General features: G+C 35.7%; 1 protein-coding gene across 3 annotated transcripts in view; it reads right to left on the bottom strand.

Annotated features, from left to right (window-relative positions):
* Window positions 1-5,463: 5,463 nt before the first annotated feature.
* The window catches only part of LRP12 (LDL receptor related protein 12), a 69,574-nt gene continuing 61,611 nt past the window's right edge, over window positions 5,464-13,426 (bottom strand). For all 3 annotated transcript variants that reach the window (XM_064267991.1, XM_064267989.1, XM_064267990.1), the window contains 3 exons: window positions 12,235-13,339; window positions 10,265-10,397; window positions 5,464-7,025 (listed from right to left, as the gene is read on the bottom strand). In XM_064267991.1, coding sequence (XP_064124061.1) covers window positions 6,156-7,025; window positions 10,265-10,397; window positions 12,235-13,339 — 2,108 coding nt within the window. In that variant the 3' untranslated portion in view covers window positions 5,464-6,155. The remainder of the gene's footprint in view (window positions 7,026-10,264; window positions 10,398-12,234; window positions 13,340-13,426) is intronic.

The raw sequence follows: 13,426 nt of genomic DNA on the forward strand, positions 1-13,426 counted from the left end.
TGAGCAAACTGACGACTGCCTTTGCTTTAAAGTTTGGAGGTGATTTGTTTTGCAGCAATAAATAACCAGATCATGTGCTAAGTCCTTTATATATCTCATCTCAGTTTATTCCTCACAATAACCCTAAAATCCTAAGGTAGTTATTATTACTTTAAGATGAAGCTGAGGTTCAGTGAGTTTGCAGTGGAATTTGGATAATAATCCAGGTATCAAAACTGCAAATTGAAGATGGTTGTTTTCTCCTGATCGATAGTATATCATTATTCACTTTATTCACAAGACTAAGACTACAGTAAGGTGAAAGCTTAGTTCCACCCTTACTGGCTGTATGCCCTTGGGTAAATAGAAGATGTAGTTTATATTCCACAGCACTGTGACGATTCCAAAGATACATATAAAGAACCTGGCAGACAGCACTCAACAATTGGCAGATATTTTTGCCTTGAGAATTCTTCCCTATAATATGATAAACCATGAGCAATATATGTGGCTTATGTGTTTGTTTTTGGTGTGTGCCATCGAAGTTGATTCCAATTCATAGCGACCCTATAGGAAGAGAACTGTCGCCCAGGGTTTCAGTGGTTAAGAGCGTGGCTGCTAATCAAAAGGTTGGCAGTTCGAATCCATCAGACACTCCTCAGAAACCCTATGGGGCAGTTCTATTCTGTCCTACAGGGTCACTATGAATCAGAATTGACTGGAGGACAATGGTTTTTTTTGAATCTTTACGGGAGCAGATCACCAGGTCTTTCTCCCATGGAATGCCTGGTGGGTTCAAACCAACCTTTTGGTTAGCAGCCACACACTTAAATCACTGCGCCATCAGGGCTCCTTCCCTTGTTTATGTGTATGTACCTATAGGTGGCACAGGGGTTAAGCGCTCAGGTGCTAACCAAAACGTTGGCAGTTCAAATTCACCAGCTTCTCCTTGGAAATCCTATGGGACTGTTCTACTCTGTCCTATAGGGTTGCTGAGTCAGATTCAACTTGACAGCAACAGGTTTGGCTTTTAGTATGTATATATAACATATATGGGTATATAATTAACACAGGCTGCTTTGAAGTCTAGAAAATTACTGATTAGTCACTTTTATCTATATCACTTCCTCATTATGAAGATCCCTTCCAGCTCTAAGTGTCTGTGAATTTTACCTTCCTCCTTCTACCACCCCAAATGCTGAATACCTTAGAATAAAATGCAATCACAGTCAACTTCAATCCCATGCCAACATTATCTACAAGCAAGCTGGAATTCCTATGCTATTCCTGAATGAGTTGAGATATTCTGAGAAAAATAACTCTACTGGCTGCTTCTATCAGTTTTTAAACAGGGACCTACCCGAGTCAAACAGGTTCTATGAAGTTGGTATCTCCTTCTGGAGTTTAAGGGAAAAGGAGTGAGGGAATTATCAAGCAGTTTGAACGAAGAGCAGCAGGAATGTAAACTGGTATAAGCAGTATAGGGCCCACAGTAGGTACTCAATAAATATCTACTAAATTGATGTACTCTTTTATCCCTTTTAACCTGTCTAGTCCATTTATTTCAAGCTCAACAGCAGATGATGGTGGTAGCAGCAGTAGCAACAAACACCTGAATAGCTTCTGGAAAAACTCCTCTTCATTCTGTGCTTGACAAGAGCTAATGCAGTGGCTACTGGCCCTAAAAACAAAAACAAAAAACCAAACCCAGTGCCATCGAGTCGATTCTGACTCATAGCGACCCTATAGGACAGAGTAAAACTGCCCCATAGAACCCTTCTAATACAACTCCTTTTGTTTCTATTCTCTCCCATACTAATATTGGAGCTCTGACTGACAGGCTGATAAGACAAAACAAAGTACTGGATGGAAGGTCAAAACCACATAAATATAAGTAGTATCGGTTAAAATCTGTATCCTAAAAACAATACATCTTTTATAAATGCTCTTGGCGCATTTAAAAAACTGAGAAAAGACAAGGAATTTCTCAAAGTAGATGTAACACAGACAACATTCTCTAATCTTGATGTCATAAAAATAGAAAATCAGAAAACAAAACTGCCATCCACATGAGAAATCCTATCTGAAAGAAAAAAAAAGTTAAAAAAAAAAAAGCCTCTTTTATACAACTCTTAGGTCAAAGTCTCATAGTGACTGTAAGTTGGAATAAACTAGATGGCAACGGAGGTTTAGGTCAAAGGGGAAATCAAAACTGAACTGCAAAACCCGTAGAAAAAATAACAATGACAAGACTAATGTATCTAAGTTTAAGCAGTACTCAGAATTAAGTCTATGCATTAAATCTCATATTAATGATTAAAAAGACATCATAAATGAATGAAATGACCAACTAAAGGAGCTAGAGAAAAAGCAACAAAATAAACTTAAGGAAAGCAAAAAGAACATTTATTTAAGTGGAAATTAATTAGAAAACAGAAGAATGATAGAGATATCCAAGGCATAGTACTTTGGGGGAAACAAACACATAATGGAAAAACATACCTTAAAAAATAAGGCAATAAACATAATACAAAATAAGGAATAAGAAGGCGGAAAGAGCTGTATAGAAGAGGAAGAGAGAACTTTCCTCAACTGTGGGCAAATAAATTTGAAAACCTGGATGAAACAGGTTATTTCTGACAGAAAACCTCCATGTACCAGTTGCCAAAGAAGATACCAAAATCTTCTCAAATAACGTCCCAAACATCCTCCAAGCTCAGACGATTTCACTGAAATTTTAAGGAACAAACAGCATAGCTATTTTAGCGGTTCCAGAGCACAGGAAAAAAAGGAACCTTTCCAAATTCTTTTTAGGGCATCAGCATAAAATTGGTAACAAAACTCCTAAAAGACAAAACAAACATGAAAAACTACAGATGAATCTCACTGATGCAAAGAGATGCAAATATCCTAAATAAAATATGGAACATACTTCAGAAAATAATACACAGTGACCAAGTGGAGTTTATTTCAGGAATGTAAGGTGGTTCAAAATTACAAAATACATTAATATAATTCATCATATTAAAAGATCCAAGGAGCAAAACTGTATCCTCTTCATAGATGTTGAAAAGGCTTATGATAAAATTCAACATAAGCATTCTTTATTAAAAATTTTTTAAAAAACAGGGATCAAGGGATCCTTCTTTAACATGACTAAATGCATCTACCTTACCTCTGTACATTAGAGCCAGAGCTATTCAACATTATTACAGGAGTGCTAGACAATACAATTAAGACAAAAAGCTACGCAAATTGGAGGGAAAGTTGTGTTTCACTGTTTACAGATGACATGATTGTGTAGCTGGAAATCTAAAGAAATGAGCTGAAATATTACAAATTAAAAAAAATAGAGTTAGGTGGCTGGTACAAAATTAACATTTATAAATCGTTAGCCTTCATATAAACTAAAATCAGATTAAATCATATTAGAAAGGCCTTCTTTAATGATGGTAACAAAGAGGAAATTCCTAAGAATAAATTGTAAAAACATGTATTATATCTCTATAAAGTTAAATTTAAAAACACTTTTGAAGGGAGTAAGTACAGATGACCTGAACAAATAAAGAGCATCATGAGTTAAAGTTTCAACATGACAATGTCAAATTTCCCTAATCTATAAATTTAAAGCTGTTAAAAAAAAAAAAATGGACTTGTTTTGTGGAACTCAACAAGCTAATTCTAAAGTTCAAATAAAAAATAAGAATATATGAAACATATTTTAAAGTCACAGTTATTAAAATAGTGTGGGACTGGTACAAAAAGAGAAAGGCTGATCAACTGAACAGAATAGGTCTAAAAACATACTCAAGAATGGGAATTTACTATATGATAAAAGTGCCATTTCAAATTAGTGGGGAAAGAATGGATTATTTAATAAATAGCTTTGAGATAACTAGGTGGCCACCTTAAAAAATAAAAAAAGGTGAAACCCTAAATTCAGGATGGGCCAATGATTTAAATGTGAAAATTGAATAACAGAAATACCCAACTTTAAGTATTTAAACTCTAATTAGGCATGCCAACTTTTCCCTTGAAAACAAAGGTATAGAAATGTATGTACAGTATGTTGCAATTTGCACTACCATATATGGCATTTATAGAAATGGATAATTTTATGTATGCATATGGTATCTCTGTAGGGATATTCAAGAATCTGGTATCTGTTTCCTTGCACGGGAACTAAAAGGCTGAAAGTCAGGGGTAAGAGACTTACTTTTTACTGTCTGAACCAGGAGAATGTGTTACTTAAATTAAAAAAATAAATTAAAACACATAATAGTAAACAGCCCCTTCCCGCCTCCTTTATATGATAGTATGTGGTGGATTTCAACTGCTGACCTTTTGGTTAGCAGCTGAACTGTTAACCACTGCGCAACCAGGGCCCCAGTATATTAGTAGGACCTAAGGAACATTAACTTGGTAATCTAAACCCTATCAGGAGAATATTCTATAGGGGTCTGAGATGTAGCTAAAAATAATATAAAAAGAGGACTGATTGAGTTATTCCATGTTACACCAACTAAGAGGCTGTTTCCTCATAGGCAAAATAATAATCAGGCCCTCAGATATCCTTACCCTGGAGTGTTGGTATAAGCTATTACTATTAGTTTAGAATATCTCCTCTTCCCCCTTTGTTTTCTCTTCTGGATATACTGCATATTTTATGGACTGAATTTGTACGTGCACCAAAATTCAACAAAAGCAAAGAGCACATGTGATTTAAAAAGTACCTCAAGGCAATATAAAAAAAAGTCATTTTAATTTTTGATACATATTAAAACATTTTAGTCAGTCTCCTGACAGCATAACACAATACACAAGACCTCAAACGTGCTTTAAAATGACATTCAGCAAAGTATTTAAAGTTTAATAAATAGCAATAACCACACACAAATACATTATTCATACTCAATCATTAAGGTACTAAAACAAGACAACTAAAGAATAAATAAACAGGAATTGACAATACAAAAAATATGCAGGGTCTTGCAATTCACTCTACTTAAAAAGGGGGGGTGATCTGAATCATGTCTTGATTTGCGTTTCTCCAACATTAGTACAAGCCCCCCCATGAATAAAATATATTGAAAAAAAAATCACTTTCTTAAAATAATGCAATCTTTAAATACAACAAATAAATATGAAACCAGCAAAGCAATTTAAAGTTGTAATAAAAATGCACACCTCCCCCCCCGCCCCAATAAAAGCTATGGAAATACACAGTCACTGTGGTAGCAAATAATTGTATTTAAAGTGATAGTGCTTGTGCACTAAACTCATCTGAGATCTTGGTAAGATTTTAGTGCAAATCCCTACGGTCCAATATGAGCATAACCCTGTACCAGGGAAAGACATTACCAGTTGGAACTTATCTTGTAAAATTTTTGTACATATTTTATAAAGTTCAAGATTTAATGCATAGTAGAGTATCTTCATCCACTTAATTCTGTCCCTAAGTAGAGATGAAAGAAGAAATGACTTGGGATTTTACCACTTGGTTTGTACCATATTAGAGTATTAAAGTCAACATTAGAAAATCTATAAAAGTTTTGTTTTTGCCAATATTTTATCTAACTCTATCTAAATGTCACATCACTGCATGTTAAACATAAGAGAAAAATATTTAGAGAAAGATATTCCTCCCTCTGACAAGTTCATATGATGATGAAATACAATAATATTTAGACAAATGTTATATAAATAAAAACACAGGCGAGTATAATGGTTTTTTTTGTTTTTGTTTTTACATTAACAACCTTAACATCTAGTAGATTAAGTTTCAAGATGTGCTGGCAAAAGCATAAAGGGTTCAATTAAATGACGATATTATATTGTACAAATAAACCTTAAACATAAGATAAACTGACGGTAAAATGAGTTTCAGCAGCCATATTTCTACAGTAAGTACCAGGATAAAAACAATTAGAAATATATGGAAGAACATCACTGAACAATATGAATACATAATGTATTTGTAGCTGCTAAAATAGTAAACTCTGAAAGTTTATAGGTACAAGAGTTACTTAATTTAACCATGCAGGCTAACACATCCCAGTAAGAAATCACCCTGCATCTTTTTTCATTTTAAACTAAAACTAGTTTTAACTGTAAAGTTACAAAACAATGAATTGATATTGCTCCATCTTGTATACAATCTCTTATTTGATTCGTACCTAACAAAGCAACAAAGCCTCGTCATCACTTGTTTCATTTTTTAGTGTTGCTTCTAAGCAAGTGTCTGGTATCTGTGCAGTGTGGACGATGCCACAGTGCTCACACAGACCATCTCCTCGATTACTTGGCCTTACTCCAGGGTTTGTTGCACTAAATGGTTGTCTAAACCCTTGTCCTTGATCTGAGGCAAGATCAAGAAGAGGTCTGGAGCAGTCATTCACATCAAAGTCTGAAGCTCCATCAGAAACTGGAATTAGCATTTCAACATCATCATCTTCTTCTCTTCCATTTACCCCATTATCAAGTTGTCTCAAGGGACTTTGGTTCTGATTTATGGAGCTTGATCGCCCTAATGTAAAACGTACCCAACGGAGCCCCTGAGTCATACGGCTTAGTGCACTTGTGAGCTGGTGACGTGCTGGACTCACACTTGGGGGTTCCACACTTGTCACATCCCTTCCATTGTCTGTATTACCACCTCGGGTACTCTGAGTTGAGGAACTTCCACATGCTGCCACAGTTGCTTCAACTGCTGTTGTGGGAGGGACTTTCTGGGGTAAAGGAGCTGCAACCCCACCAGATGCTCCTGCGGTCTCTCTTCTCTCATTTTCTGTGTCTGTGTCATCAGGATCCACGGAAAACAAACTTCGGTGACTACTGTTTCTTTCAGGTTCTCTGCTGGTACCCTGAGTAGGGACAACCTCATCTCCATCTGCTGATACCAAAGCCAATGACCCTGAATGACGTGATCTTGCAAAATTAAAAATACGATTCCAGATGTTGCTGGATCTGCCTGCCATTGGAAGCCTAATCGAAGTAAATCCAAGCTGAGATCGTACAGCTAGCCTCAGGTTTTCCAAAACAGAAGCCTACAAAAATAAGAAAAGAGCTTTAAGATGGCTAACAACAAGGTACTGAGACGAAAAACACCCTTCTATTAAGAATGTGTCGTGGCAAAAAATTGTATTACCTGTTGATGCTAGGGTCTAGGGAGAATGAATTAAATTCTCTTACTTCTAGAGGTTTACAGCACTATAGAATCTAATCTGTAATTTGAATCACTGCTCACTGTGTTTAAAAATTTCTTGACACTTCATTTTATATATACACCTTTAAGATACTTAATGTCAATTACAAGAGCTATTTTGTTTCAAAACTGAATAGTGCCTGTTTTCCCCCCTAGTAAGCCAATCCTTGGTACAGAAGGCTAGAAAAGGAAATTATTTGATACTTCTACAGCCAAGAAAGTAAAAGGACCTCCAGTACAACTGACTAAATGACCTAAAATGTCTGTGAAAACTAGGCCCTTTATTTTCGTAAAAATGCTGAGCAAGTTAGATTCAATTTACACAGCTGAAACTATTCCTAAAACACGTGAAAAATATATTTCACAGAGTTGGCTCTCAAGGATTTGTTGAGTGAATGGATACTGAGGACTTACTTACATTGTCACAAATGAAGGATTTTTTGAAAAAGAGCACAGAAAACAGAACAACAAAAAAGCTAGAAAGATTAGTTTATAGCACTACACAATGGTATTCTGAGACATTTGGATTCCCGCCCGGTCTTCAAAGATTTTAAAGTTTTATTTTCTATGGTTTAGTGTTAAACATAAATTACCATATCCTTATTCTTTGAAAACTGGTGATCTTTAATTGGTATATGGGAGGTACATAATCTGTACATATACAGATTACCTAACGGAAAGAAAATCTTTTCTTTATTCTAGATGAACGAGTTTATGAATTATTTTTAAAACCTACAGCATTTACTTAAAAAAAAAAAAAAAAAAAAACAAAACTTTAAGCGCCACCTAGTGGTTATAAAAAAAAAAGTAGTATTCAAACTTGGACCAAACAAAGCTTTCCTAAGTCTGGCATTTAGTATTTAAAATACAACATTTCTAGGAAACAATGGTAAGTTGATATTCTCTGTACCAAATGATGACTATATAAATAACAATATAAAAAAGTCATTAATTAAGGTTTTTCCTACTTTGAACACAAAAACCAACCCATGAAACTTTTAGTTAGCAAATTATACTCAGAGAAATGTTTCTAAAATACAAATTCTTACCAACAATTTTCTATAAAAGGCTCAAAGTGACGGTAACCAGGCTCCAATGGATGAACTCTTAAAATCCAGTTTCTCCTGTCAAAACTAATGTCTCTTGCCTTTCCCCTCACAGAAAAAGGAGGAGGAGGAGAAGGAAGATGAGATAGTGTATGTTCTCCATCCTTCTTTGTAACTGGTCTTCATTTATTTGTGATTTCCATACATAATCCCTCAAACATAATTCATGGAAAGCTAAGAAGCCACAATCATATAGGAATATTTCAAAATCTGGCCTTAGTATAGCACGAAGTATCAGTAAGAAGTTCGGATATCAGCACACATGGATTTCCTACACAAATGAGTAAAATTATTCACTAATTAACAAGTGCCAGGAGTTGGAACTGACTTGACGAGCAACTAACAATATCAACAACCATAAAAAAAAAAAAAAAGAAGTGGTCCACACCCCTTATGAACCTCTCCACAGGCTTGGACCTCAACATTTAGCATTCAAGCTCTAACTAAGGCTCTGTGTGAGTAGTACTACATTAGTAATTCAGCAATAAACAAAAGGCTTTTCAGATGTTCTTGGGTTTATCACCCATCAAGATCACCAATGCCTTCAGCACACTTTAATGCTGACTTTAACACTACTCTGTCGAAATGAGATGAAGCTCTCTACTCAGCTGAAAAAAACATAAAAACAAACCAGTTGCATTGAGCCAATTTCGACTCATGGAAGTCTTTAATTAAAAGACTGACAACTTAACATTATATTCTATGAGGGGTCTCATGAATACCTTAGGAATCACTTTATATACTTCTTCAGTTTAAAAAGCAGAAAGCATTCCTATTTTGAGACAGTGAATAAATTATTTTTCTTTTGAAAAGCTGCTACAGAAATTTGATAATTTGTTCCCAAAAGTTTCAAGCTTGTGAGTTTAATAGAATAAAATCTAGTTTACCATTTATTAACATATTTTAAGACTTTGTCGAAATAGAATTCTCTCCTAAAAGTAAATTATAACCCTAGAGAACAGGGTAGTCTAAGAGTTTGGTGGTGGTGGTGGCAGGTAGAGGATGGAAGAGAGGTGGAATGACAGAATTAACTGTGGTCTCAATTCCTACCTAAGAGAAACCATCCCCAAAGTAGAGCCAATAACAGAAAAAAGTCACAATTTAGGTTTTCCCTATTTTGCACACAAAATACAATCAGTGGGCCTCCTATTTAGTTAGTAAATTAAGCTCAGAGAAATGTATTTAAAACACAAATTCTTACCAAAGATTTTCTAAAAGACTCAGAGTGACAGAGAGTAACCAGAATGCTTATTAACTGAAAAGGAGGTGGTCTTCCATTTTGAACAGAATTAAATCACTGGCAAAATAATGTTTATCAATTTTTCTTAACTCCAATACCAGGAACAATGTTTAGAAATGTTTCTGGATGAATTTACATTTTAACTGTGTAAGCAACATGCCTAAGATGAACCCTGGCACATTTTAGGCATTAAAAAATATTTTTTAAAAATTGCAGAGACATTTAAAGCATGCAGAAATATTAATAAAGGATTTGAGTTACTATTTAAATAGATGAACTCTTAAAATCTTGATGTGAAGAAAATTTCCCTCAAATCAGACGAAAAGGTTAACTTCATGTCAATTACTTTTACTTATAAGTGGTTAGTCTAGAATGTTACTAATATAGTCCTAGCATATTAATTTTAGTATTCACTCTTAAACCTTCTAAATGTTTCATTCAAGTAGAAAATGATTTCTCTAACTTTACTTCTGGATTTTAATGCACTAAACTATCTTAAACAGTAAAGTCCCATAACCAAAGCAGCAGCAGTAAAGAACAAATGCAGACTTTTGGATTTTGTAGTATGTTAACCTACAATGAAAAAGCGTAATTTTAAGTCCTTCGTATATTTAATATTTGACTTGACTGTAAAAATTCTGGCATAGTCTTGGTCAAGGGCCTTTGCTTTACCACACACACATATAGATTTCATTTTAAGAAGTATTGAAACAGAAATCATAAATTGCAATATACCTGATTAGGTGAACAAACAGGAAAATCTTCAACTGGTGGAATTAAACCCTGAGCAATCAACTGTCCATAAGAGGGGGGAGCTTCTCTTCTTAACAATTCTGCTTCCACTCTTGACAACTGTGTTTCAAATGATCTTTGAGAGTAGATGGGGGATAAAAAAGTAAATAATAATAAAAAAAAAAAAAATCAAAAACAGGCAAGATAAAACGATGTATTTTTTTACAAATTATTATTAAAACAATCTGAATTTTAGTATATGTGAATCACTTTTAAAATTTAGTCACTCAACAAAACTGAATATCTAAACCATCCCTACACTGGGAATACAAAGATGAAGCAGTCTGTCCTCATGGGGCTCAACAGTGGTAGGTGCCTGGGTCACTACGTTTCAATAAATCGGAAATGCCTGTAAAAGGGAGAAATAAAGATACTAGGTCTTTAAATCCCTAAAGTCACAGGGGTTCAAGACATTAGATGAAAGTATTTGAAATCTATTAGAAGACATTTTATTCAAGTCCAACACACTTATTTTTGAGATAAGGAAAGGAGTGAAATGAGTCACCAATACACCTTCTGGAACTGCTAGTTCTTGAATTCAAGGCCTCTGTCTCTTCACTGTGGTCTTATGCTGCAACGTGGTAAAAGGTTTTCTTGGCCATTTACACTTGCCCAAAGAAAAGGTGCAGCAATGATTATTCTGATACTGTACATCTGTGTGCATCTGTGTCTTAACTATCTCATACGTAAAGCTTGTTGTTGTAGTAGTTATTTGTAATCTGCTGGAATAGAAGGTCATTGTCTCCACAACAGCCTCCTTCCTAGGTGGCCTTTCCATCATCAACTTCTCTCAGGCTTATCCATCCTTCACCACCCTGAAGGTCAGCTCTGACAGTGGGACTCCATGTCTCAAAAACGCTTTAAGGATTAACCATTTCTTACTGAATCAAAAAGAAATCTCAAGCGTGGCTCTCACTGAGTGCCACAACATAACACCAGTCTTGTCTTCTATTTGTCCTTTGTATGTATTTTAGGCTCCAAACAACTATGTGCTTATCCCCTGAGTAATACTGAGCATTCCTACTTCTATATATTTGCCCAGTCTATTTTTTTCAATTGCAATCTTTCCCTATCTACATTCAATTAATTTTTCAAGGTACATTTCAAATGGCACCTCTTCAATGAAAGCCTTCCCAATTCCCCATCAGGTTACCCATTGCCATCAAATCGATTCTGACTCATAGTGACCCTATAGGACAGAGTAGAACTGCCTCAGAGAGTTTCCAGAAGTGCCTGGTCCATTTGAACTGCCGATCTTTTGGTTAGCAGCTGTAGCTCTTAACCACTACGCCATCAGGGTTTCCCCCATCAGGTTAGTTATCTTGATTTTACAGCACTTTGTTTTCGAACTCTTAAGAGTGCTTATATTTTTGTCTACTACCCAGTCTACTATTTTTATTTTATTCCACTCGGCATTCCTTCCTCCAAATTGTAAACTCCTTGTGAGATTATGCTTTATATGTGAAATAGCTGAATTAATATATATAGAAACACAGGCTAAAAAAAATGACAAGAGTTGCAGCTTGCAAAATTCCTATAAAACAGAATAAAATGAAAACAAACTGGTAAATACTAGCTTTCGTCTAAGTAATTATTAGTTCTAATGTGTTCAGCCTTTTGAGTCCTGGGTTTTCACACTAATTTTACATATTATAAACAATATTTGGAAACCCTGGTGGCATAGTGGTTAAGAGCTATGGCTGCTAACCAAAGGGTCAGCAGTTCGAATCCGCCAGGCGCTCCTTGAAAACTCTATGGGGGCAGTTCTACTTTTTTTTTTTAAACAATATTTACCCATTTCTATTATAAAACAAAAATATATCGCTAATCACACTAGAGTACTTATGGAAAATATTTTGGTCATGTCTTTATTGTAGAAAGCATACCCACTATAGTTTTGTCTTGATACTGACCTTCGTTCAAACATTCTTAGAGAATAAAGTTTACAAGTACATCCCAATGCGATGACGAGTAACAGGCCACAGATAAGGCTCCCTATGACGGCTGCAGTTATGACTCTGGTAGGCACAATGACTGGGCAATTCTCCTCATCGCTGCCATCACCACAGTCATCTTGAGAATCACACACCCAGCTCTCAAACACGCAACGATTGTTTTTACAATGAAAATTTCCTGGCTGGCAAAAAAAGCAGTTTTTTTCATCTGAACCATTTGGGCAATGATTCTGGTAGTTGCAGCGATCAGAACGAGGATAACAGACACCATTTCGGGAACATGGAAATTCTTCCTTTTGGCACATGGTACAATTGATTTCATCCCTTCCATTTGGGCAATGCCAGTACCCATCACAACGCTGCTGCTCAGTATAACAACCCCAGTTACCCCCACAGGGTATTTCCCATGGCAAGCAGAAGCCATCCACTTGGTAAGTAGCATTAAATCCTCTTGCAGCATTCACTTTATCAGCACAAAAATGTACCCTTATTTGTCCAGAAGAAGAAACAACTGTAAGGGGTGCATGAGAATCAAAAGCAGTTAACACACGCAAAAGCTTGTGTGGATTCTCCTCTAACCCATCGTATATTTTGACATAATCGCCGTAACCAGTACCATCAAGTTTAAAGTCAGTGAAGCGTAAAATGACTTTACGATGATCACCAGTGTCTATTAACCAGGTGCAATTGCTTCCAGGAGGATAAAAGTCTGGATAATTGGGAGAATTAAAAGTACCATAAAAATATTTCAATGACTGCCCACAACTTGGCACATCACAATCTATTTCATCTCCGAGATCTAGGCAGTCAATGTTTCCATCGCATTTTAAAGATTCAGGGAGGCAAGTGTAAACTTTGGTGAACCGAGACAGACACTGGAACTGGTTGTAAGCACAAGGTTGAAAAGCAGCAGCTGTTGGAGAATTAGCTTCTTTGGCACAGATCTCTTCATCGGAACTATCTCCACATTCATCCATGTTATTACATTTCCAGGCTTCTGGTATACACTTTCCATTACCACAACGAAACTGATCACAAGCACAGTTTGGTTCCTCGGATTTCCCTGGAAGTGGGGGAGGGCATAAGGAAGGAGGAGGAGGAGAGAAAAACATACTCTTCAAAATATACATAAAAGCCAGTGATTAAAAAA

This window comes from Loxodonta africana, chromosome 14, assembly GCF_030014295.1.
Source record: "Loxodonta africana isolate mLoxAfr1 chromosome 14, mLoxAfr1.hap2, whole genome shotgun sequence".
In the NCBI taxonomy this organism is placed as follows: Eukaryota; Metazoa; Chordata; class Mammalia; order Proboscidea; family Elephantidae; genus Loxodonta; species Loxodonta africana.